The sequence below is a fragment of the Lontra canadensis genome, unplaced genomic scaffold (assembly GCF_010015895.1).
Source record: "Lontra canadensis isolate GAN:19392208 unplaced genomic scaffold, GSC_riverotter_1.0 scaffold4, whole genome shotgun sequence".
NCBI lineage: Eukaryota > Metazoa > Chordata > Mammalia > Carnivora > Mustelidae > Lontra > Lontra canadensis.
The window spans coordinates 20,282,595-20,309,511 of NW_022630998.1; the positions used below are offsets into that span (position 1 = coordinate 20,282,595).

The 26,917-nt window shown below is 34.3% G+C and overlaps 1 protein-coding gene across 1 annotated transcript in view; it reads right to left on the reverse strand.

The window, feature by feature from the left end:
- The window catches only part of SLF1 (SMC5-SMC6 complex localization factor 1), a 74,724-nt gene that overhangs the window by 40,736 nt on the left and 7,071 nt on the right, over positions 1–26,917 (reverse strand). Inside the window, exons 2-12 of the mRNA XM_032846392.1 lie at positions 24,596–24,709; positions 24,364–24,439; positions 22,970–23,210; positions 17,400–17,562; positions 11,217–11,360; positions 8,671–8,817; positions 7,682–7,828; positions 6,467–6,589; positions 4,629–4,682; positions 3,456–3,614; positions 1,688–1,851 (exon numbers count right to left, since the gene is read on the reverse strand). Of these exons, the coding sequence (XP_032702283.1) occupies positions 1,688–1,851; positions 3,456–3,614; positions 4,629–4,682; positions 6,467–6,589; positions 7,682–7,828; positions 8,671–8,817; positions 11,217–11,360; positions 17,400–17,562; positions 22,970–23,210; positions 24,364–24,439; positions 24,596–24,709 (1,532 nt within the window). The remainder of the gene's footprint in view (positions 1–1,687; positions 1,852–3,455; positions 3,615–4,628; positions 4,683–6,466; positions 6,590–7,681; positions 7,829–8,670; positions 8,818–11,216; positions 11,361–17,399; positions 17,563–22,969; positions 23,211–24,363; positions 24,440–24,595; positions 24,710–26,917) is intronic.

The window sequence follows — 26,917 nt, forward strand, 5'->3', positions numbered from 1 at the left end:
GGTACATTTGGGAAAATAATGAAGATGAAAATGGAGACACATACAGCATCTAAATCATGAAAAGTCTTACATGTTTTGCTAAAGAATTTCAAATGTCTTTTACGCATGGTGTGTAAGCTAACTGAAAACTTTCATCTGGGAAATGACAACATCACTTTGGAAAGAGTATACTGAGGTACTTTGGGAGATAAGTTAAAGGGAAAAAAGCAGAATCAAGATCAATAAAGCAGGTATTGCAATCATTTACCTAAGGAGCAATGAAAGCTTGATGACAGGAAAGAAAGACAGACAGTAAAGAAAGAAGCAGATTTGGAAATTAGAAAGCATGTCAGCCACATAACCCATATATCCTCATATTCTGTGCCCAATGCTGGGCTAGTACTGTTGTTTTAGAATTGTGTTTACATATTGGTTGCCTACAAAAGTAAAGGAACTGCTTTTTATTGGTCATTTTATCCCCAGGGTGTAGCACAGTGCCTGGCTCCCAATAAGTCTCAATAAACAACTGCTGAAAGAATGAATAAATGCATACTATCTAGATGATTAGCTCATCTCAAATATATCACAACTAAGACAGAAAATGAATCTATGTGGATCTCAGAGATAACTGAAGGACTAGCCTTTGCCTGGCTCGTCAAGTATCCATTCTCTCACTACTGTGGAGCCTTAAAACTGAGCACTTGGATAAAAAGAAAGTACCTTCTGGGCAAAGGCAGGTTCTGTCAGATACAGAGGGTTATCAGAGAAGAAAAACAATTTGTGGATTTGGTAGAAAGAGCAATACAAAGGACTTCCAGAGAAACATTTTCAAGACAAAGGAAAAAATCTAGGAAGATGACATGCAGAAAGAGACACAAATGGAATGAATATTTAGGAAATCGTTTCAAAATTCTGATTTCTAGCTGGAAAAAAAAAAGGAACAAAAAAACACTAAATGAGATAATATATATAGTTATAAATGTCTATACTTTTGATTACCAAAATTTGATAGCCATATTCAATAAATGTTAATTAGATTTTAATATGCACAGATATCATTAACTAAAAACAATAAAAAATAAAAACAATGATTTGGCTTTCCTGTTTATTTCATGTATTCATTAAACTTTTTTTTTGCAAATAAAACTAAATGACAAATATGACCAATCTAGACTTGGCCTTTTCTTTTTTCTTTTATTGTTTTTTAATGAAAGGGAGAGAACACACAAGCAGGGGGTAGAGGGAGAGAGAGAATCCCAAGCAGGCTCCACATCCTTTCCAAAGTGATGTTGTCATTTCCCAGATGAAAGTTTTCAGTTAACTTACACACCATGCGTAAAAGACATTTGAAATTCCTTAGCAAAACATGTAAGACTTTTCATGATTTAGATGTTGTATGTGTCTCCATTTTCATCTTCATTATTTTCCCAAATGTACCCAGTGACTAAACTATTTCTCATTGCCTATTCCAACATTGGGCTTGACCATGAGATCATGATCTGAGCTGAAATCGACAGTCAGACGCTTAACTGAGTCATCCAGGTGCCCCTAGACTTGGCCCTTTTTTATGAGTTTTAAAATAAATACAATATACATACTATACACACACATTTTCTAAAATGGAATTTACTTCTTTCATTTATATCTAAAACATACACAGCAGAACTAGGAGATGAAATTTAACATCCTCACACATCAAATTCCTTACCTGATAAGCACTTCTATTAGAGACCATGCTCCTTTCATGCAAGTTGGGCACTGAAACAGCTCTAAGTAATATCGCGACATGGCTGGGGACTTCCAAGGAGGATGCAGGTGAAGAAGAGCTGACAATATATGAAAGTATCGGCCAGAGAATGTATCTATGTTATCCTATGATTTAAAAATAAACAAACAAATAAAACAGTATAGCTAAGAGTATACTTTGACGAGTTACTTTAGTCAAAAATTGTAGTAACTCTGACCTAACTTTCTTGCCAAATATGTGTGTTTAAACAAAGGAGATCAATGGAAGTTATCATATTTACTTAGTGAAATACTACAACTGAGAAAGGCACATTCTTAATATGTATTTATACATTTAGGTAATCCCAGCTATTGAGACTTACATGAAATGTCCATTTTACTTTTCATGATTATAGTGAGATTAAGAGTTCTCAAATGTGACCTGAAAGGAATTAAAGGTATGAAGATTTCATGTAATAAGCTAGTTATCACCATTAGTCTGACATAGCTTCCACCTGTTATTTCTTCAAATTGGCACTGTGATAAAGAAAACAATTAGAAAGCTACCTTTGAAAAGCTGTTCTTACTAGCTTTCACAGTTTAAGGAATGTTTATTGTCTGTGTATACTGTGAATAAAAATAATTATCACTGTATGAATGCCTTTCTAGATCACTGTTGTCAGGTTTTTACATTAAATAATTTACTGCCACAGAAAAAAAATCAGATAAATTTTTCCCAAGAGAAAATTATCTTAGAGATTCCAAGAAAATAAATTAAATCAGAGTAGCACCTAGAAAATAATTTAAAAATAGAAATGGGCATCTAAGGTCTTGACCTCACTGGGGCCCCCTAGAGAGCTGATGCCCAGTCTCATAATCATTATGGGGGGAGATCCATGCTCCCACCTGGACACACACAGGAAAACAGGCTTTCACAAAAGTACTGGCTCTTAGTTCCACAATGGGATTATTCAGAATGAACCCCTAATGGGGGGGTAGTCCTCCTCTCCCCTCTGTATCTTCTTCTTCATCAACCGTCCTGAACATGTACCCTCCTCCTCCAGAGTACTAGTAGAATATACTTCTTCCACTCCAAACCAGCCTCCGAGGGACTGCAGAATGACTCCGTTTCCTCGTGCATTCATAAAACAGTTCACCCAGTGAAGACAAGGAAGATTACTAACAATGCTGCCCTGCTTTTTCTGACATCCTGCACCAGGTAATTGTGTTTTATAAATCTTATCATATAATCAGCATAATTTCACCTCCTGAATTTGGATGAATTCTGGGACACAACCAAGATCAGGCTGTAGACGTCTAAGACTTGAAGGCCATGGACTAGATCCTGGTGATCTCATCAAGACAAATAACCCTGTGAGATGATCCTTTAGCACTCAATCAATCCTTGCTTTTGTGACACCCAGTCCCCACTGTGTAACTTCAAATTCCTATAAATTCATTAAGGTCCCATTTTGTCTCTCATTGCTGGGTTAGTTGTATTATGACAACTATCTAGTAAACTGTGAATTTTTAGTAAATGTTCTCTAGTAACTCCAAATACAAAATACACAAAAAAAAAAACCCACAAAAAACTAAAAAAGAAAGAAGAAATTGTAAGTGGGTACTGCATTTCCTATTAAAACAAGGGAAAAAATACTGAAAAGAGAAATTAACTGTAAATATATAAAAAATGAGAATGTTCATATTTTAACATTTTCTTAAAGATCATAACCTCTTAAGACTGCTCTTACCTGTAGAATGTTCTCTAGTAGAGCATGAAGAAGGCATACAGGGGGGATATAATGTGCTTGTAAAGAGGAAAGTTCCTCAATTGCTTCTTTAAAAAACTGCCCTTCTATGAGACTTTCAATTAAATTTAATATACCTCTGGGAAATTCAGCATTTTTAACCTAAAAAAAAAAAAATAAAGATTCTATGACTCAAAGAAGAAAAAAAAAACTCTGGGAGTAAATTTTAAATTAGTAAGGAGATTTAAAATTTTCTCATCTGTAAAATGAAGGTAATTCCTGTCCTCACGACTTCATAGGATTGTTATATGGTTCACAAAAAGATTATTTATACGAATGTGTTTTATAGCTACAGGGCACTACAAAAATACACATTATTACTTGATTTATGTATTATTCTCTGTTGCCCCAAATAGTAAGGGGAAATACTGTCACTAAAAGAAAATTTGAAAAGGCATTTGCAAAGTATGCCTGACAATGAGGAGACCTTAGGCAGAGCTACGATTATACATAGTTCTTTAGGGGCAAAATTATTTCTTGGTTTTCTTTTAAACATATAAGCTAACTATATCCATTAAGATATACTAAATATATTAAGAAGTCATCAAGCACAATATCTGCTATAGTGTCATAGAGTCACTCTGAGGATGCCCATTATATAAACTCTAAGAGTTCCATGAAATACATTCCCCTTGGTCAAAGGTTTTTTTTTTTTTTTTTTTGGGTCAAAGTATTTTTAACAGCAAAAATAACTACATTAAACTAGCAGAGAATTAAAATACTCTGAAAGACTACATGAAACAAATCTTAAAGGAAAGACAAATGATACAAAGGAAATAATATACTTTTAAAAATATTATACTGAAACTTTCATCTAGAAGTAGTAATTATGAAAGTTACAAAATGTGGTAACAGTGGTACATAACTCATCCATGATGAGCACAAGGTAAGTTTTTAATTCTTGTTATCAGTTTGTACTACCATATATAATTTTTTTGGAGCTTTGATAGAGTATTATTTTTCTTTTTCATTTCTGATTAGAGAAAGTACATTTCAAATTTGATAGGAGGCTCTGTTATGCAGACAACACATTCCTTTATATCAAAGTAACTAAAAACATCAAAACACAAAGCTTATTTTTTTGACTCCATCACCACCCTAGTCCAAGCCCCTTACCTCAATATTGTACACTGGTTGTTTATCTATTCTAATGCAGCTGTATCTGATAGCCTATAAAACAGCAACCATATTACCAAAATTAAGCATCTTTTTAGGTAGAAAATTACATTTCAGTGTACAAAAAATAAAACCTTGGGCAAAATTACATAATAGACTCAGGAGCACTTTAATAGCCATAATTGATCTGATACTGATACACATTTACTCAGATTAGTATCTTCCACTATTTTCAAGTAATAGCACACTCATGTGTGTGAACATTGTCTATTTTCTCTTTCTAAACTAACTTAAAAAATAAAGTCATTTTCATTTTGAAGACCTGAGGAGGTCTACTGTCCTTAGTATTTTAATAATTAGAAATATAAACAAGGAGAACATTTTGTATAAAAGTCGACAGAAGAAAAACATGTGGTCATGTTTTCTATATAATAACATGTGGAATCTTCCTCTATTGTTTTAAAATACCTATAATTGTGTATTTACTTAAAAGATTATACTGGAAAAATATTTGTAACCAATAAAAAAAGAGACAATGTTCTGATTATATAAGGAGTTCTAGATACAATGATATAAAATAAGCTAATGGAAAACTGAAAAAGAATATAAGTAAGCAGGTGACAAAGACAGAAACATACAAATGGCAAGTGAGGGTATAAAATATGTTCAAACTTACTACTGCCAAAGGAAATACAAATTAGAACAACAATAAAGCTCTGGCTTCCACTTAGGATGTAGAAGCAAATACCCACAACCCTCTGTAAGGGTAAGGGAATGGAAAACAAAATCTTTACCCCTGGAAAAGGGAAAGAAAAGATCATGGTCCCAGAGCATTAGCAATCCCCTACCACTGGGGGCAGGGCAAGATCACTGAGAAAGTCCCCCCCGCCCCCCAACCCTAAAGGGCTGCATAAGACTGAGGCTTACCCAGGACATCATAAAAGGGCCCCAATGTCAAATATCTGGCTAGCAAGCATTTTATTTTTCTTTTTAATTTTATTAATTTTTTTTTTTTAAGAGAGGGAGAGGGAAAGCAAGAGGGAGGGAGAGAGGGGTAAGGGACAGAGGGAGAAGTAGAGGGAGAAAAAAAATCTCTCTCTTGGATTGATCTCACAACCATGAGCAGAAATCAAGAGTTGGATGCTTAACAGACTGAGCCACCCAGGCGCCCCAAGCTAGCAAGCATTTAGCACTAAGATACAGCAGTCTAGAGCCCCTGGATGGTTCAGTCAGTTAAGTGTCTGCCTCCGCTCAGGTCATGATTCCAGGGTCCTAGGATAGAGTCCCACATGGGGCTCCTTACTCATCAGGGAGCCTACTTCTCCCTTTCCCTCTTCTGCTCCCCCTGCTTGTGCTCTCTCTTTGACAAATAAATAAAAACTTAAAAAAAAAATTAGCTATCATTGTTGGGCACCTAGGTGGCTCAGTGGGTTAAGCCTCTGCCTTTGGCTCAGGTCATGATATCAGAGTCCTGGGATCGAGTCCTGCATCAGGCTCTCTGCTCTGCAGGTAGCCTGCTTCCTCCTCTCTCTTTTTGCCTGCCTGCCTGCCTACTTGTGATCTCTGTCAAATAAATAAATAAAATCTTAAAAAAAAAAAAAAGATACAGCAGTCTATAAACACCTAATTTATCTGTAGCTTCACTGAGCTATAAACAGCAGAGAATTCAGCTTATTTATTAAATGTACAAGTACATTTCTGTTCATAACAAATTAATAAATTGAGAAAATTTTAAGACACATTAAACATCATAATGAGTCATTACTGTTATTGTTATATTTTGGTTCTACTAGAGAAGAATAAGAAACTACAGAAAATTTCAGTATGCCAAGTTCTACCTGAGCTCTATATATGTGCTTCCTTAACTCATTTTTTATTTCAGCAATATCCACATCTGTTCTGACATCCTTGGTTTTTGATTCTTTGGCACGATCAGCAAAAACAGAACTCTTCATTTCTTTCTGCATACATGTAGAAGTATTTTAGACAGTGTACTAAAGACAATATTACCACAAATGTTAAGTATCATAATAAACAACAGAATACAAGAAGAACACATTCATGCAGCATTAACTTCAACAAAGATCCTTATAATCATACTTTATAAAAATTATACAAGGAGGGACGCCTGAGTGGCTCAGTTGGTTAAGCAGCTGCCTTCGGCTCAGGTCATGATCCCAAAGTCCTGGGATCGAGTCCCACATCGGGCTCCTTGCTCAGCGGGGAGCCTGCTTCTCGCTCTGCCTCTGCCTGCCACTCTATCTGCCTGTGCTCACTCTCATGCTCTCTCTCTCTCTGACAAAAAAATAAATAAAATCTTTAAAAAAAAAAAAAAAAAAAAATTATACAAGGAAATAAAAAGTTTAAAAAAAAAAGCAAATGTTTTAATTTGGAAAGTTTTACCTAGGATAATTTTCCTTTCAATCCCAAACTTTCCTTCCCTCAACCCTGTTGTTGCCATGGTCACATATTACATGATTCATTATTTATTTACCTTTATCATTTTTCTGAAGATCCTTCTGGATATATGCATATAAACATGCTGTGGTTTAGATAAAATCAAGTTATACTCTAGAATAATTAACTCAAGAAGGATCCCAACCAAAAGACAAGCTATCTTATTAAAAATGATCTGTATTATACCAGGGAAGAACAAGACAAAAACTAAAATTTAGATTAGAATGTATTACCCAAACTTTCATACACAGGCAGTCCTAAGGGATTTTTATTTTAGGAATTTTAGCCTCTTTTTTCAGAACCTTTATTTCTTTTTCATTTTTTGTGACATTCAGGCAAATCATAATATATTTGAATATCCTGATTATTAATTTAAATTTCCTTGTGTATGTATGTAAAAAATACGGTCTTTATAAACTAAAGTTAATTACAACATTAGTTATGAATATCACACCAGATCAACTGAAAACCATTTTTTTCAAGGTGTGCAGGTTATATTTGACACAGCAAGCAATTATAAAATAAGATTTTATGTCTAGATTATATTATGGAAGCCAAAGAAAATGAACTGTTTAGCTTAGCTTAGAAAGTTTTACCTGATCTCTATATATGTGCTTTCTGGAGGTACTTTTAAGTTTGTTATGTTCAATGTCTTTCCTGGAATCTCTTTCATTTTCTTTTTTGCGTTTTTTCCTCAAAGTGTAACTCCTTTGGATATCTTCATCCCTTTTCTTTATTTCCTTCTACAAGTATTCAGAACACCATTAAATCTCAACATGAATGACAGATGTTACAAAATCCAAAAAAACCTCAAGAATATGACTTACAACACAAGTATACAACGTTAAAAAATAATAGTTTTATCAAAAACGAAACCTCATCCATTGTTAAAGTTGGTATAAATTAGTGAAACATTTTGGAACACAGCTGGGCATTACCTATTACAACCTAGCAAATCCACCCTAAGGAATATATCCTAAGTTAGACAAACTCTTGTATATGTGCACCAAGAGTCGTGTAAGAGAACGTTCACATTGTTCATGGCACAACTATTCATAACTGCAAAAACCAAGCAAGCAAACACAAACCAAGAAAATGAAATCCAAATTTACTTATATCAGTAAGTAAAACGGTTAAAGATATAGTTGCAAATCAATGGATAAAAGATTATATATGCCATTAAAAAAAAAAAAGCATGACTATGAACACCATCAACTACAAAAAGTTCGTTAACAGGCAAAACTAAACAATATATTGCTAGAGATAAGGACATTGCCGGCAAAACTATAATGAAAAACAAGAAAACAACAAAAATGCCAAGATAGAGGTCACCCATGGGAAGAGAGATAAAAAGAGGATAGTTTGGAGAGGACAGAGTAGGCTCTTAAACTAGTAATGCTCTATTTCTTAACCTAGCTGGTGCATACATAACACTCTTTTATAGTCTTTAAAATTGTACACAAATGCCTTATAAACATTTCTGTAAATGTAATTCAGAAGGAACAATGTTATGAATATCATTACATTTGATAGACTTAGAAAAGGGCTGAAAAATATAAATCATTTTTCATTTGGAAGGTCTTACCTGACTTTTGCATGTGTGCCTTCTAAAGGTATCTCTCATTTTAACCAGTTTCAAATCTCTACTGGAATCCCTGAATTTTTCTTTTTTGTGATGTTCAGTCAAAAGAGAACTAACATTAACATCTTCATCATGATTTTTCATTTCTTTCTACATGTATGGAAGAAAACTTGAATTAGACTATGAATGAACATAGCCTTAACACAAGCAATGCAAGCCACAACAGAAAAACCCATTCAGGAAGGTAGGCTTTCTAAAACATACATACAAGATTAACTATAGTAAAGAGCCTTGAAATTGTATTACATCTTAGCTACATTAAAATGAAGCAGAGAAATGTAGATTTTTGTTCAGGAAGGTTTATATTGTGTTCACATATACATTTCATGTAGGTACTTTTATTAATCTTTCTTGGAATCTCTACTTTCCCCCCCGCTATTTGTCATACGATTAGTCAAAAACACAATTTGGTTTTTATTTTTCCAAAATTTCCAAAAATTTTTGAAGATTTTTATTAATTTACTTGAGAGAGATCGAGAGAGAGAGAGAGACCACAGAGGGAGAGAAGCAGACTCCCCACTAAGCAGAGAGCCCAATGGGGGGCTCAATCCCAGGATCCCAAGATCATGACCTGAGTCAAAGGCAGATGCTCAACCAACTGAGCCACGCAGGTGCTCCTATTTTTCCAAATATTTCTAAAAATAGTTTTAGACTGTAGGCCAAATAGAATCTTGTGATTATTAGACATATCAGATAAAAACATCTCAAAAAATCTTTTCACAGGGGGCCTGGGTGGCTCAGTTGGTTGAGCAACTGCCTTTGGCTCAGGTCATGATCCTGGAGTCCTGGGATTGAGTCCTGCATCGGGCTCCCAGCTCAATGGGGAGGCTAATTCTCCTTCTGACCTTCTCCCCTCTCACGCTCTCTCTCACTCTCTCTCTAATAAATAAATGAAAGCTTAAAAAAAAATCTTTTTACAGAACATAAAATTTTAATAAGGTTAAGGAGTATTAAAACCATACTGTTTATTCATTATACAAAATTATATATGCATTATATATCATATATAGTATTATATTAGTTACAGGCATACAATATAGTGATTCAACAATTCTATACATTACTCAGTGATCATCATGGTAAGTGTACTCTTAATCCCCATCACCTACCTCATCCATCCCCCCTACCGTCCCTCAGGTGACCATCAGTTCTCTATGATTAGGAGTCTGGTTTTTTGTACAAAGAAACTGATTTTTAAAAATAGAAATTTGTACCTGAATTTTAGTGTTATACAATATAAATTGATGTATTTTCATAATTCCCGTATCTTTTGTGTAATCTCCATTTGATTCTTTTTTCCATGTTAAAAAAAAACTGTTTATTTTAGTAACTCCCATTATTTTACATTCCTTTCTGAAAGTCAAATTTTTATACTGTGGCTTATGATGCATTTTTCTCAGACAGATTAGCTCAAAAAGCCTCTTGTTAAGCTGGGTGGCTCAGTCTGTTAAAGGTCTGACTCTCAGTTGTGACCCTTGGTTTCAGCTCAGGTCAGCTCAGGTCGTGATCTCAGAGTCACCGTGTGCCTGCGGGAAATCTGCTAGTTTCCCTTTTCCTTCCCCTCTGCCCCCGCCCCCCCACCTCACGTGCCCTCTTTCACTCTCAAATAAATAAATCTTTAAAAAAATTTAGTTTGGGGCGCCTGGGTGGCTCAGTGGGTTAAAGCCTATGCTTTTGGCTCAGGTCATGGTCCCAGGGTTCTGGGATCCAGCCCCATCGGGCTGTCTGCTCAGCAGGGAGCCTGCTTCCTCCTCTCTCTGTCTGCCACTCTGCCTACTTGTGATCTTTGTCTGTCAAATAAATAAATAAATCTTTAAAAAAAATATTTAGTTTAGACTAAGTAATAATAATAGGCCAGTGATCTGGTAAATCAAATAGTCTGTTTCATAAAGCACAGTATGAAATTGAGCATAATTAAACATTAGCTATTCTAGGGTAGAAGTAATAATGCCTTTTTTTGGTTGCTGCTATTTGAAAAGTTTTATACAAGAGCCACATATATGCTTTCTTAATCTACTTTTCATTGGTTCAAGTTCAAAGTCCTTCCTGTTTGTTTTTCTTATTAAATCAAAATAGAATTCATTTGTATCACTTAAAAAATTTGTTCAATATGCAGCAAAATACTAGACTTTAGATCATGAATCATGAATATACATAATTGCTGAAAGAGAAGAATCCTTTATAAGAAATACATTTATGTTAAACATCAAGGGAATTATAAGTAATTCTCATGTGTTGAAAACGTACTACACATTAGGAACTGTGTGTTCTTATATGCATATATGTGTTATTTTAATAAAAGTCTCAAAAACTGGGACATATGGCAATATCTTGAACAAGCTCAAATCACAGATAATAAAAACACAGAGCTGGGTTCAAATACTAGCTCTGATTTCAAAATTTGTGTAATTTCTACCATATGCTCCCCCAAAATAATGATGTAAGAACCAGAAATGTACATTTTTTTATTTTTGCCCATAAAGTTTTACCTGGGTCCTACACATGGTCTCTTTTAAGGCACCTTTCATTTTAAGAAATCCCTTATCTTTCCAGAAATCTTTGTTTTTTTCCTGATTGCTGTGTTTATTCCAAACAGAATGGATCTGGGAATCTTCATCATTCTGAATTTCTTTCTGTATGTATATATAAATGGTTCAGACAATCAATTAAGTATAATATTAACAACATGTACTTTACATTATCCAACATTATCTAACTGCAAAAGAAGGTAAAATTCCTCCTCCTGAATAAAGTTATTAAATGGTAGCAAATTCTTTCAAGGAAAATAATTCAAAACAAAGGTCCTGAATAACAAAGTGATTTCTGTGTATCTTCAAAAAATATAATGCTTTGTTGGCCTAGTAACAATCAAGCCTTTTCATGAATAATCATGAACAGAAATATTTTACCTCGTTCCAGTCCAAGTTAAAGGCACAATATAGATAAAAGTAAGTTTCAGATTAGAGTACTTCTGATTATTTTTCAGGTTTTTACCGATAAGACTTCTCATCTGTATGTCTACTACATACACAGAGGAAAAGAGGCCTAAAAGAAGAATTCACAGCTCTTATTTTACTTGAATAGCAATAAACAATTATTTTTGCCTAACTCTATCTCAAATATTTAAATTTTTCTTGCCAAGAAAAACAAACTGAATTCTAAACCACCTACTAATGATGTTTAAGACATCTGCATATGTACCTATATATAGAATTCTAAAAGTTCAGCAAAATAGAGATGGAAATAAAAATGAGTTCATGACATATACTACAATGCACTTAAGGAATGGTATTCAGAGATTCATTATCTTTACAAAGAAATGAGAGAATCACTGTCCTCTTAGGGAACAGTTATGATATAAAATGAAATGTGTAAGGCCTATGGTGTCATCTTTGGTTCCCTTTCACCTGTACTGGGATTCCTATGTGATGTGAGGGTCTTTTAGCAGGCTGCAATCCTCCAATCAAAGAACAATTCCTGAGAGTACTTGACTGACTTTCTTTTTATTCAAGAAAGTAAAACTGAAAACTATGAAAAATGAAGAACTTTCCTTCTTCCTATTCCAGGCATCAAAGAAAGAATTACTCTGAATGTACAAACCATAATTATTGTTAAGGACTACTTGAAGTGGGATAAAAGTGACTTTCTAGCTTTAAATTTAAAACTGATGGACAATGGGAGGATAAATCCTTACAGCCCAGAGCATTAAGAAAGGTCTAAAATACAGGATGAATTAATCCTACATAGATTTCAGTAATCTACTATGACCCAGTAAAGCAAAAGAACATTCCATTATCATTAACTAGGCAAAACATACTGTTTTCTAATCTTAGATATATTTACTTATATATCCATTTCAAGATGTTAGATATTGACCTGTGAAATAAAATGTACAAAGCAAGTACCTTACATAAATTAACTAATTAAAAACCAGAACCTGACAAATGAGGACATTTGGAAGCTTTTTAGAATATATTTTTTATAGAGTTAAATGATCGATATGTATTTTTCTCCAAATCACTAATACTCTAATTGAATACTTTAATGAAATATATAGGAAGTTATTTTCTTTATCTGTAAATATTCATTGCTTATTCCTTATTTCTTTGAAAAAAAATTTTGTAATTTTTTTTTTATTTCAAAGAGAGAGAGAGAGAGCACACGAGCGAGCAAACATAAGAAGCAGACTCCTTCCTGAGTAGGGAGCCCAAGGTGGGGCTCGATCCCAGGACGCTGGGATCATGACCTGAGCCTAAGGCTTAAGTTGCTTAAGCAACTGAGCCGCCCAGGCACCCCTCTTATTCCGCATTTTATAAATATTTCTTTGGTGCCAACTATATACTAGGCATTGTGTTAAGTGTTTGTCTCCTATATGACCTAGGAAGAAAAGGCCATGTCTAGTCTCTCTTATATAGTGAAATTTTGTGTTCCAAATAGATGACCAAAGCCTACTTATTCAGTAAATTATTCTATCATCTAGGAGTAGAGTAGCATAGCGTGGCAATGACAGTCGGCCTGGCTTCTGATTCAGATATTTGATGGGGTTTATTGTTTTACACTACGTATAGAAAGACTCTGGTCCCTGGGTCTTTTTCCTTGATTCTGCCATGGCATTCACCACACAATTCATGACACAGGATACAAAATCAGAGAGGTAAGCAAAGAGTGCTCTACATGGTTCTTAGCTAGTATCCATACCCTGATTCTTAAATGGTATCTGAAGATCTTAAGATTTACTACTAGTTATGGCACTGTTAACAGCATTAGGTATTTTTAACTACCCAGAAAGAGACCAGGTGAATATGAAGGTTACCTGCTAATACACCTACAAACGCAAGGTTACCTACTAATAACCAAATGTGTTTAGGAAAGGGCATTTGAGGAGAGAAGTCTTAAATTTTACTCAGTACTTGACCTTAAATTTTTGGTCTAACACATGTCAGTTACAGGAACATGGGCAAATACTTGAAGCTGATTGTACTTCATTTTACCAACTATAAAATGAGGCTATAATACATATACACAGGAATATGATGTTTTATTAAAGTAAGGTTAATGGTATATAAGAGTGCCTGGCTGGCTTCATCGGGAGAACATGCAACTCCTGACCTTGGGATGTGAGTTCAAGCCTCATGTTGGGTGTACAAAGAAAGGAAGGACAGAAGGGTGGGATGGAAAGGAAAGAAAAGAAACATAAGTAAACAGAGAGATTGATTAAGGGTGCATAATGCTTAGCAGAGAGCCTGGCACATAGTAATCACTCAATAAATATTAGTCCACAGTAACAATTGTAATAGTTCTCACAACAACCAAAGTAAGATAGTATTAGCTTCTATGTACAAAGGAAGAAATTCAGTCTCAGGATAGAGGACTTTCCTGTGCTCAGAAAACTAATCAATTATAAATCTGGGTCACAAATCAGTTGATCTGCCATTAAAAAAATGAATGTTTTCTTCTATCATTCCTACTGTATTTAAGACGTTTCTGCAGTTCAATTTTAATTTTCTTTCTTAGGCAGACAGTCAAAAGAAGTTTTCAGTAATCCTAAGTATCCTCCTTTTTTTGGGAGCAAGGCCTTCCTTGGGCCAAACAATTGAGATACATTAGTCATTTGTTCCTCTACATTCCTGTACCTTACATTTGAATTTGCCAATGCACAATACACATTAAATTAAGTTTTTGTGTTCTGTTTTCACCACGAAATAGTAAGCACCTTGAAGCCTGACATGTGGTCTTACTCATTTTGCCTAGTGCACAGCATCGTGCCTGGTACATCAAAAGTCTTCAATAAATATCTATAAACCTGAATAGATTCCTAATTCTGTTACTCAGGAGCTCTCTTAAAAAAAAAAAAAAAAAAAAGAGTATAAGCAGGTTAAACAAAACTTTTTTTTAAACAATTGCTTGTTATTTTTAACTCTGTCATCTTATACAGCAACTCTCAGAGGATACTTCAGAATCCATCTAATGAGGAATGTGATATGCTATATGCCAAAGTGGTAAAAGAAAAGAAAGACATTACCATAAAGTTAACTATTTTCTTCTCAGAAGTTATCACAAAATGCCTTCCTTATTTGGAATGTAGTTATGAACTCCCAGCTGCCTAATCCAGAATTCATAAAACAATGTATTCTAAAACAAATGTAAGTTATAGAGTATCTGCTTTTATTGATATACTATTGCTGCCCTCCAATATTTCAGCAACTGAATCTGAATGCCATCAAATTACTACAATAAAATAAGACTATGGATAAAGTATATCATAGTTTATACTTTATTCATTTGTTTCCATAGAAAAAAGAAAATTCAGATATTTTTACTAATCGAGTCATTCTATTTATTATTCATTACATACTATTTTATTCATTACATTCTATTAACAGTTAAACTGTTCAGAGGCTTTTGGCAGCAAGTAATAGAAAACCAACTCAAAGTAATGTAAATAATATGGATGTTTTATTACCTCACAGCATGGTAATGTGGTCCAGTGCTAAGACAGGTTTCAGGGTTGGCTAAGTATCTTTGCAAGGATTCACATTGTGTGTCTACATTTTTTATTTACAGGGTTGGTTTCATCTTGAGGATGCTTCCCCTTATGGTCAAAAATTGGCTGCTAGTAATAATTTAGATTACATTCTCCCATGTTCTTATCTAATAGGAGCCAGGCTGCCAGAGGCTATCTCATCAGAAGGATGAAGAAACTTCCCAGAACTTCTTACATATTACTCTTCATCTCCCACAGATCAGAACTGATTGACATGCCCATTCCAAGACCCATCGTTGTCAAAGGCACAAGATCTTCTGTAGTCCAAGCAGATCCATCCCCTGAAATAAGGTTATATTTCCAATCTACATTGCTGCTACTCAGTACGGAAAGGTAACTACAGAACGATGTATTATACCTACTCTTAGAAGACTCAAAGAAATTTCATAATTGCTCTATTAATTTAACACAAAATGAGAACTCATGTGCCAGGCTTTACGCTAGATTATTCAGATATAACTATGGAAAAGAGAGGTATCATCCTCATGACACAGTCCTTTTGGTTTAGATGGGGAAAACAGATTTTAACCACGTAATCAGCCAGTTGATTCCTTGAAGAGGCATCATTATAACTGGAATTTGAATGATGAACAGAAGGCAGGCAGGCACAGAGGGTGAGAGTACTGGGGAGGATCTTTCCAGGGAGAAAAATCAGCTTTTGAGAAGACACTGAGATAGGAAGTAACTTAGCCTGTTTAAGAAATTGGGAGAAGGCAGTTTTGTTACACTATAGTTGAGCACAGAAAAAAATTGAGCAGGATATACCCGAAAGGCAAGACTGACAAGAATTCTGTGGGGAACTTTAAAGCCATGTTGGAAGTTTAGGACTTTATCCTAAAAGCAATGGGAAGCCACTGGAGAGTTTAAGTAGGACAGTGATAAGATTAGAATTGTTTTGCACAGAACATTTTGGATACTCCTTCTGAATGATGCAGAATAGACTAGAGAAGAAAAAGGTAAGAGTAATTAGTACACTATCAAGAGTTAAAAGGTAGAGAGCACTTAAGAGTCTATTTCAGGAGGGCAGAGGAAAGATGATGAACTCAGTATGATGTTAATACAGGAAGAGGGAAGCACTGTGATTTGAGTAGTATATAAGATGATAAAATCAAGGGGACTTGATTGACAAAATGTGGGGAATAAGGGAGAGGAAGGTTTCAAGAGTTATTAACAGGTCTCTACATAAGTTAGATAAAAGGTCATAGCATCTATTGAGATGGAAACATTTAAGGAGTCAGTTTTTCCTACAAGATCAAGGTGGCATTTTTAGACATACTAAGGTTTCTCTACCTTGAGTGACCCTTCTTAAAAATTCTTTTATTTCCAGAGAATTTCTTCTAGGACTGTTCCCATTCAAACAACTTAAGTGGTCTTTGTACCAAATGGGAATAAGGAGGTAGAGGAACAGGACAGGAAAATATTTCTAAATCCTTACAAAAAAGATTTAGAAAGACTTACTTCTAAATCTTTTTTTCCATGGGAAAAATACCTACAAATTCTTAAATCACATCATGGTCCACTGCTATTTTATTTATAGTCTGACATAAAATGCTAAAATTAGTTTGTAGTAAACATCACTAAAACATAGAAAACTAAAATAGAGACTCAAAAATAAGACATTTTAAATTCAACAAGCAAGCTTCTTCCATATTTATTAGAAATATTCTCAAATATTTAAATAATTGAAAGCAACTGCCTTTAAAAATATGTCACTTTAATTATAGCTGACCTTTGAAGAACGTGGGGATTGGGGCACCAATACCACCCCCAGTCTAAAATCTACATATAACTTGTAGCCCTCCCCCAAAACTTAATAGCCTACTGTTGATCAGAAATCTTAGCAATAGCTGAAAAACATATTTTATATATGGATTACATACTCCATTCTTATAATAAGGTAAGCTTAAAAAAAGAAAATGTTACTAAGAAAATCATGAAAAGAGAATACATTGACAGTATTGTACTGAATTATTAAATCTGTTTATAAGTGGATGCATACAGTTCAAAGGTCAACTATACTTCTAATCACTGCATTTTTAAACTTTAGAACATATTTTAATTTTTAACATATTTCACAGTATGGATATTCTATAAACACTAAAAATTGTTTTTTACTTATTTTACTTACCTCTAAAAGAAAATCCCCTAGATACTGAATTGGATAAAATGGAGCCTTAAAATGGTCTTTTTCTTGCTCAGCCTTGATTCTTGCATTACTGGCAATCACATGAGTTATTCCACTTGGTGAACTTTTTGGTAAAATAACATTTGCTTTTCCAGCCTCCAGAACTCTAAATAAAAATGTAAAGAGTACAAAAAGTACTTAAAAAAAAAAAAGCATATTCAGTCAAATTATCTAAATCAATTACTTCCTAGGAGTAGGCGTGGAACTTTCTGAAAGAATTAAGTCCCCCTGGGTTGAGTGCCATGGAGAATAACTACTGCAGTGATTTCTTAAATTATAACTTGCTCAGAGAAGATGTTAAAGAAATCATGCTCTTCTGTTTACCCATTTCTTGATACGGAAAGACTTTTTAAGAATCAAGCATGTTGAATTTATTCCTTAAGGAAAAAATCACCTCCATAAGCCAAAAGAATAATGAAAGAAGTTTAGGAAAGTAGCTACTTCAGAAGGCAACCACCTCCAAGGAAATCATTCTAAACTACAGAAAAGGAACTACAGTTGCCAGCATTCTTATAAAAAATTAATTCTTGATTAACTTTTGACATCCCAAAAGTTTCATGAAAGTTCTGTGGCTGCTTAGGATTTAGAAAGTCACTAGAGAACACTATTATCACTTAACATTAAGAAAAAGCCAAATGATCTATAATATCTAAACTTTTCACAAACCCATCAGAGAACAAATATAATAACCAACCAAGAAACTTAACTTCCGTAAGAGTGATAATGATAAGCCCCTTTGTGAAGAGACTGGATACTCAAAAAACTATTTCATTTTGCCAGGGTGCAGGAGAGAAGTAGCTATCATAAAAGTAGGTAAAACTGTAACAAATATAAGGGCCAAAGGCAAGTACCATGACCATTTATAATATCTGGGAGTCACTGACTCAAGGAAAGTCTGCCCTCACTTGAAACCTCTTTGCCTTAGTAGTCATGAAAAAGATTAAGGGCAGAGAAGATTCCCTACTGGGTAGCACAAGTGGGCCAGTGAGGACCAGCTGCCCACCAAGAGATAGACATTAAACCTGGTCCACTTCCTTGGATCCTTCGCTCATATGAAGAAAATGTCCTAAGTTATTTGGGTAAGGTCTTAATATACTTTTAGAATCCAGGAAAAGATGCACTGCTTCTGTTGGGAGAACATAAGTAAAATCTACGTGCCCTGAGAAAGGGGCAGGAAAACCTCCTGCTGCATCGCCCGAAAAAGGATATACCGTTTCTGGACGAGGGATAAAGGCAAAATCCATCTGTCCCTGGACAAGGGGCAGAAGAAATGCCACTCAAACATAGGTTTCTGCATCAATACAAAGCAGAAATCTAACACTGGGGCAGAGGCTGGAAACGGTCTCTTGCCAAAACCCTGCCCACAGATACAAAGCAGAATTTGGCTGTCACGGGTAACTGAGACACAAGTACTGAGAAAGTGCCAACCCCAGAGAACAAGAACACAAAGAATGTTTAAGACTGAAGTCTACCAGCAGAACCAAAACACACCTTACTCTTAGCTTCAAACTAGAGAGGAGTAACAAGCAAGAGAGGAAGAGAATGACAAGACAGTCCTCCTGTGACCCACCCATGCAGGGACTACGGAAAGCTGACAGTGAAGCAAAAACATCGATTAAAAACCCCAAGAACTGGGGCGCCTGGGTGGTTCAGTGGTTAAAGCCTCTGCCTTCGGCTCGGGTCATGATCTCAGGGTCCTGGGATCGAGTCCCGCATCGGGCTCTCTGCTCAGCAAGGAGCCTGCCTCCTTCTCCTGTCTCTCTCTGCCTACTTGTGATCTGTCTGTCAAATAAATTAAAAAAAAAAAAAAATCTTAAAAAAAAAAAAACAAGAACCAGGCCAAGCAAAAAGAAACTATACTCAACTGCAGAAGTAACCAGAAAGGATGCACTGAAGGTATCTATAGCACTAACAAAATCCAAAACCTGCTCAAAAACTGACAAGATTAACTCAACTAACTGCTTTAAAGAAAAAAAGTAAGCCCATTTTTGGACATAAATATTTATTTGAGCCTCCACTGATCTAAATGTGAAATCTATACATGCAAGAAAACAATACAAGACATACACAAAAGGGAAGAAACCAAACCAAACCACTGTCAAGAGATAGAGGAATATAAAGCACATTTGCTAAAATTATCAGAAAGTGATTTTTAAATAACTATGATTGAAATGTTTGAAGATACAAAGGAAAAAACTGAATAAATTGCATTAAGAGATCAGGAACTGGGACGCCTGGGTGGCTCAGTTGGTTAAGCGGCTGCCTTCGGCTCAGGTCATGATCCCAGCGTCCTGGGATCGAGTCCCACATCGGGCTCCTTGCTCGGCGGGGAGCCTGCTTCTCCCTCTGCCTTTGCCTGCCTCTCTGTCTGCCTGTGCTTGCTCACTCTCTCTCCCTCTGTCTCTGACAAATAAATAAATAAAATATTTAAAAAAAAAAAAAAAGGAGATCAGGAACTGAGTATATAAAAATGGTAGAAATAAAAGTTACGATATCAACAAATAATCTTTGACAGGCTTAAGAATAGACTACATGCAACTGAGGATGGAATCAATGAACTTAATGATAGGTCAATAGAAATTATCCAACTGGAACAAAAAATGGGAAGAAAGTTAAAAACAAAACAAAATAGAACATACAAAAACTGTGGAAAAGAATTGGCCTAAAACACAGGTAATAGAGCACAAGAAAAAGACAATAGAATTTAAAACATAATGGCTGAGAATGTTCCATAATTAACAAAAGATAAAAAGCCACACATCCAAGGTCAGAAACTCCATGCAAATAACATGAACAAATAAGTAACAGATAATACGTAAGACACACACACACATTTGGATACATTATCAAACTGCTAAAAACCACAGGTAATATCTTGGTTGTTTTTTTTTTTAATATTTTATTTATTTATTTGACAGAGAGAGATCACAAGTAGGCAGAGAGGCAGGGAGAGAGAGAGAGGCAGGCAGAGAGAGAGGGAGAAGCAGGCTCCCCACCGAGCAAGGAGCCCGATGCGGGGCTCGATCTCAGGACTCTGGGACCATGACCTGAGCCAAAGGCAGAGGCTTTAACCCACTGAGGCACCCAGGCGCCCCAATATCTTGTTTTTAAGATTTTAATTTCCAATTGTTCATTACTAGCATATAAAAAACAGTAATTTTTATGTAATGACTTACTACTCTGCCATCCTGCTGAAATCAATAATTACTTCTAATAGCTTTTCTGGATAAATTACTTAGTATTTAGCCATATCTTTTGGAAATAAAGATAATTACTTTTATTTCTTTCTATCTAATTCTATGTTTCTTATTTATTTTCTTTGCCTTATTGTACTGTCTAGTACCTCTAGTAAAATGCTGAATAGAAAAGGTTAGAGTGCAGGGCACCTGGGTGGCTTAGTCAGTTAAGTGTCCAACTATTGATTTCAGCGCAGGTCACGACCTCAGTGTCTTGAGATTGAACCCCATGCCAGGCTCTGAACCAGGGGTGGAGCCTGCTTAAGATCCCCACCCTCAAGTACCGGAGCTCTCGCTTTCTCTTAAAAAAAAAAAAAAAAAAAAAAGAAAAGGTCAGAGCGAGCAACCATTTCTTAATTCCTAATTATGGAAGAAAAAACAATCCATGATATTAAATTTATATATTTTTACAGTTGTCAGTTGCTCAGACTGAAGACACAAAAATTCTTAACAAAATATTTGCAGACAGAATCTGTAATTATTAAAAATGGTAATATACTATGATGAAGTACAGTTTATCTCAGGAATACAAGTTTTGTTTAACATTTAAAATTCATCAAAATAATTTACCATATTGACAGAATAAAGGAGAAAAGCCAATAATCTCAACAGATGCACATAAAAACATTCAAAGCAATCAATCCATTTATAATTGCATCCTAAAACATGAAGTGCATAGTATTAAACTTAGCAAAATATGTACTAGATTTATATAGTGAAAACTAATACATTAATGGCAGAAATTAAAGACCTGAAGAGATAAAAGGAGTCTATAAATAGGACAACTTGACATTGTTAAGACCTCAATTCTCCCCAATTTGACCTATTGATTCAATACAATTGCAATCAAAACCTGAGCTTGCTTTGTTGTAGAAATTGACATAGTGCTTCTAAAACGTATATGGAAATACAGAAATTCCAGAATCACCAAAACAGTTTTGAACAACACAAAGTTAGGAGGCTCACCCAACCTATAAGATTTCAAGACTCATTATAAAACTATAGTAACCAAAACTATGTGCTTTTAGTATAAGGTAGACAGATACCAATGCAGTAAGAAACCCAGAAATAGACCACACAAATATGCTCAAGTGATTTTTGGACAATAGCACCAAAGTAATTGCATAGCAATTGAAATCTTGCACATTGCTAGGAGGAAATGTAAAATAGTACAACTACTTCAGAAAACAGTTCAGCATTCCCTTATAATGTTAAATACACAACTGCCATCTGAGCCAGAAATTTCATTCTTGGTATTTACCCGAGAAAGAGGAAAACAAATATACATGAAGACTTGTACTCAAATGTTCAGAGCAGCTTTATTTATATTAGCATAAGAGAAAAAAACAAAAAAACGAAAACAAAAAACAAATGTCTATCAATGGGTGAATAAACAGTGATACATCTGCAAAATGGAATACTACTCAGCAAGAAAAAGGAACAAACTCCTAAAACACACAATAACCTGGATGAATCTCAGAAGTAATGAGTTAAGCAAATGAAACTATATCAAAGGAGTATATACAGAATAATTCCATTTACATGAACTTTAAAGAAAAGATAAATCTATTGTATGGTGACAGAAAGGAAATCAATGGTTGTCTTGTATTGGTAGGCACTAGTAAATGTGTAATGACAAGAACATTGTAAGATTACATAAATGTTGCAGATCTTGACTGTAGTGTGGGGGTGGTAAAACAGGCATATAAATTTGTTCAAATTTATCAAAATGTATAGTTAAAATATGTGCATTTTACTTGCCTATAAATTATACTTCTATAAAGGTGACAAAGGGCCTTTGCAGCCCCCTAAAAGTCATTGCAGTCTCAGAATATAGTTTACCAAATAATAATTATTTTAAAAATATGATGTAAAATTTAGAAAGAAATGAAATAATGAAGGAAGCATTATGAATCATGAAGACTGCACCATATGAACTGGGAAAGAAAGGCTTTGTGATAAATACTTATAAAAATTTAAAATTGCTTCAAAAATGAAAACAAAAATCTTCCAAGTTTTTATTTTTCTTGAGTTAGCCAAAAGAATTAACATGGAAAGTTAAACAGAGACCCAAGAATAATTTAAAGCAATACTATAAAGTAGATTTTATTCTATTAGACACATATACTTAATTAAGTACAGAATCACTTAGAGATTAGAGCAAATCACCATGGCTCATTTGGATGAAATCAATAATTTCAAAGAAAGACAGGTATTCAAGTAAACCAAAAATTTTTTTTCTATTCATTGCTTAGCTTTTATGAGATCTCATCTTACCTTACAAGAGAATCACTTCGTTTATCAGCTCTAACAAGGAGAACAACTTTCCACTTGTGGAAGGCTCCTGGGGCACCAGTGCGTTTCAGTTCTTCACGCCATCTTTTAGGTGCAGATTGCATTTGAGGAGAATAATGGGAGTCTTTTTCAATTTTGTAGCCCCATTCATAAGTTGTTTCATCAAGCCATCTGCCACTTTTGGCACTATGAATTATGTAGTCCTTAGTTAGTACCCACTTTCCTAGAAAGTAAATCACCTGTCAGTCACAGAAGAATTTTGGTCCTAATGAATGCTCAACAATAAAGACCAAATATCAAATAAAGTTTAACCTTCATCATCATGAGATTCTTAGGCTACAATGCTAATATTATCTTGGCATTATGTTTTTTTTCCCCAAATTTTTGGTAGAGGTCTATGATGTCACTGAACATTGTATGTAACCTTTCCCATAATGATTCTAAATCTAAACGTTCCTAAATACAAATTTAAGACTTACTAAAATAAATGTGGTATTACTAAAGCTATGCCTACTATTATTATAGTTTTGGCTAAGATTTATATTATTCTTCTTATGCTAACAACTGTAATTATGTTTACACAATGTTACACTTTGTAAAACAAGTTTATTGAGCTAGGGAATTTTTCAGAATATCTAATGACATTCTGTAGTTCCTTTATCTGGGAATCACTAATTTTTCTCAAGCAGGGACAATATATGTTTTTCTTTGTGGAAATAATAATAAATCCAAGTATCTTTCTAGCATATTACTCTAAAAAATAACAAATTTACTGCATTAAACATATATATGTATTTTTGGACAAACAGTGAACTAATGATATGCTAGCTCAATCACAGTAGAAGAAACTATAAAAGAAACATCAAGGGTGACAGAGAAGGGAAGACACTAAGTCCTTATCTGGGTTTATGGAATTTAAAATCTTAGAAAAACACAATAGGGTGATCACAGCTTCATAGCATGTATGGGAAGGGATACAGTAGAAGGAGAATAAAAACAGATTCTTTCCAATGACAGATCAAAGAAAGCAAATTTGCTGAGAATAGCTGAGATTTTGGCTAAAGCAGTTTTTTTAAGGGGGGGCATTGTTGTACCCAGCTTTTCTGTTAAAAATTTTTTTCTGATATAAAATACTTACATTAAATCTTTGGTTGAGTAAGTATTCCTGCTCTTTGGCAAGTTTTCATGTGTTAAAGTTTTACTTAGAAAACTTAGACAAAAAATTCGTAACAAATATTTTCAGAAATATATTCAGATAAAACCACATTTATGTTTGATATAATAATAATACTATCTATCTTTAGGAGATTAAGGTACTTCTTTTTTAACATGAAGGTTTTTTTTTTTCCCCCAAAGGAGAAAGGTAGTTAATTTACCTGCTGCACAAGCTGCTAAAAACTTTTCACTCTTACACAGGCGTTCAGCTATAAGATGTGTACAATTTTTGTACTTCTAGAAGGAAAAATGCAAATGAAAAAAATGTTACTAAGGTAAGATTTCCTTACAGCACATTTACTTTATTCTTATATCAAGAGGGTATTTTATCATTCTTGGACCAGTATTATTTTTCAAGTCAATCGTGAATATTTTATAAGTTTTTGTACTCACCTCACTCTTAATAAAAGTGCAATCTAGTTTTAAAAGCAATTTGCCTAGAGCTTCCTTTTCTTCCATCTTAAATCCTGTCATTTGGATGATATGCTTTGGAGCACCATCTTCCATCTAACATAAATACACATAAAGAAGATAACACATGTTAAAGGTAATATTCACAGGATTGACATTTTTTCTTAACAATGAGTATTAAAAGTAAAAAAAAAAATTAATGAATTAAACATATAAGGCTTTATTGTAAATACCAATGTTAAGACTGCTTATGTGCAATAGAAATTGGTTTATCAGGTTATCTTCCCAGGGTGCCTGGGTAGCTCAGTCAGTTAAGCAGCCAACTCAATTTCAGCTCAGGTCATGATCTCTTAAGAGTCCTGGGATTGAGCCCTGAGTTGGGCTCCCCACTCAGCGGTGACTCTCCTTGAGGATTTTCGCTCTCCCTCTGCCCTATAACTCACATGCTCTCTTTCTCTCTCAAAAATTAATAAAACTTAAAAAAAAAAATAAAGTTATCTTCCCAAAATGTGACTGTAAAGAGATTTTTTTGGTGGTTTTAAAATTGAATGTTTGTGTTCCTATTACTTGACACTAAAACACACTGATGAATACAATTCTTCAGAAAGGATTATTTACATAAATATTAGCATAGTAATACTAAATTCATTTTAAAAGCACCTTTTTGCTAAGAGCTTCTGAAACAAGTACACTGTGGACAATGAAATCTAATCAAATTTTATAACAATTTTTAAAACACTGAATTTTAAAATATGGACAAATATTGAAGAGTACCTAAAAGTCATTACAGAAGTTGATAGAACTCCTATTCCCAAAGCATTTACACCAAATAACTTAGGATATGAGGCACTTAATGAATCTGGATTCTACTCCCAATCTACATTTCTTAACTCTGCTATACGTTAATTTTATCACCTATAAAGTAGACTGAAAAAAAATCAGTTTTCAAATTTATGTAAATAGAGACCTTAATCCATATACAAATGTAGTTCATAAAGCACTTGTACTTGAACTGGCACATTTATTAAGCAAGAAAGACAACACCTCACAGTATTTTTAATGAGAATACAGGGTTTTGTTTGTTCACATGACATTAGAACTTCAGAACTGATAGCATTTTAAAGAAAATCTAGTTTCTTTTTATAGATTGGGAAAACAGGAACTTCAGAAATTGGTAATTTTCCATTCTCTAACAATTTTGTCATTACAGCTGTAGAACAGTGTTTAATTAATGTTAAAGAGCAAAAGCAGTTGACCTCTTTAAAGGTAATTAAAATGAAACTAAAAAACCATACCTGTTTGAGCTCAGGAATTGTAACAGACAATTGGTGACAAGTGTTAACACAGAACCAGACAAGTTCATAAAGAGTTCTTTACAGAAATTCTATTGTCAAAGACCAAATATATAGAGATAGATACAAAAAACATATGAAGTACATACATATATGTGTTTATGTAAAAACTAAGATTCATTTTTGAGTAAAACCTCAATGAAAGTTTCACTATGAACAGTTTAAAGCATTACTCAGGGTTAAGATGAACTTTATTTCCTTTCCTTAAGGCTTCTACGAGGAGTAACATCAGCTAACAGTATATCTGCTTTCTCTACCCTTCATCACTCAATTTGGGAGAAGTTACCTGAGAACATTAAATGGATATGCTTTGATAGATAGAGCTGCATACTTGCAAAGACAGCTCATAGTAATGCTTTCTGACATGTCCTAAGAAGAATAGCAGTCCTGCAGGCTCTTGGGTAAATGAATTCAGAGATTATGTATTAAGGAGCACACTGGAGTTGCATAAAGCTACCTTGTCCAAACCAATTTTTTTCAGTAAAAGAGCTGTTATTTTGACCCAAAATATCAGACTTTCTTATTTCTCTATTGGCTCCAAAAGAGGGAAAGGGATATAATGCATTAACCCTCTAAAATCCTAAAATTTGAAGGCACAGAACATAAAGAGTCTTTAAGGATAAGACTCTTCAATGAAACTTTTTTTTTTTTTTTTTAAAGTTAAAAGGTTCTGGGGCATCTGGGTAGCTCAGTTGCTTTATCAGACAACTCTTGATTTTGGCCCAGGTCATGATCTCAAGGTCCTGGAACTGAATCCTGAGTTGGGAATCCACACCCAGCACGGAGTCTACTTGAGGATTCTCTCTTCCTCTCCTCCCGCCCTTTCCCCTGTTGGCACAGCGCATTCTCTCTCTCTCTCTCTCTCTCTCTCTAAATAAAAAAATAAATCTTAAAAAAATAAAAGTCAAAAGATTCTGATACAAAATTATAAAACGTACATAACAGAGCTTGG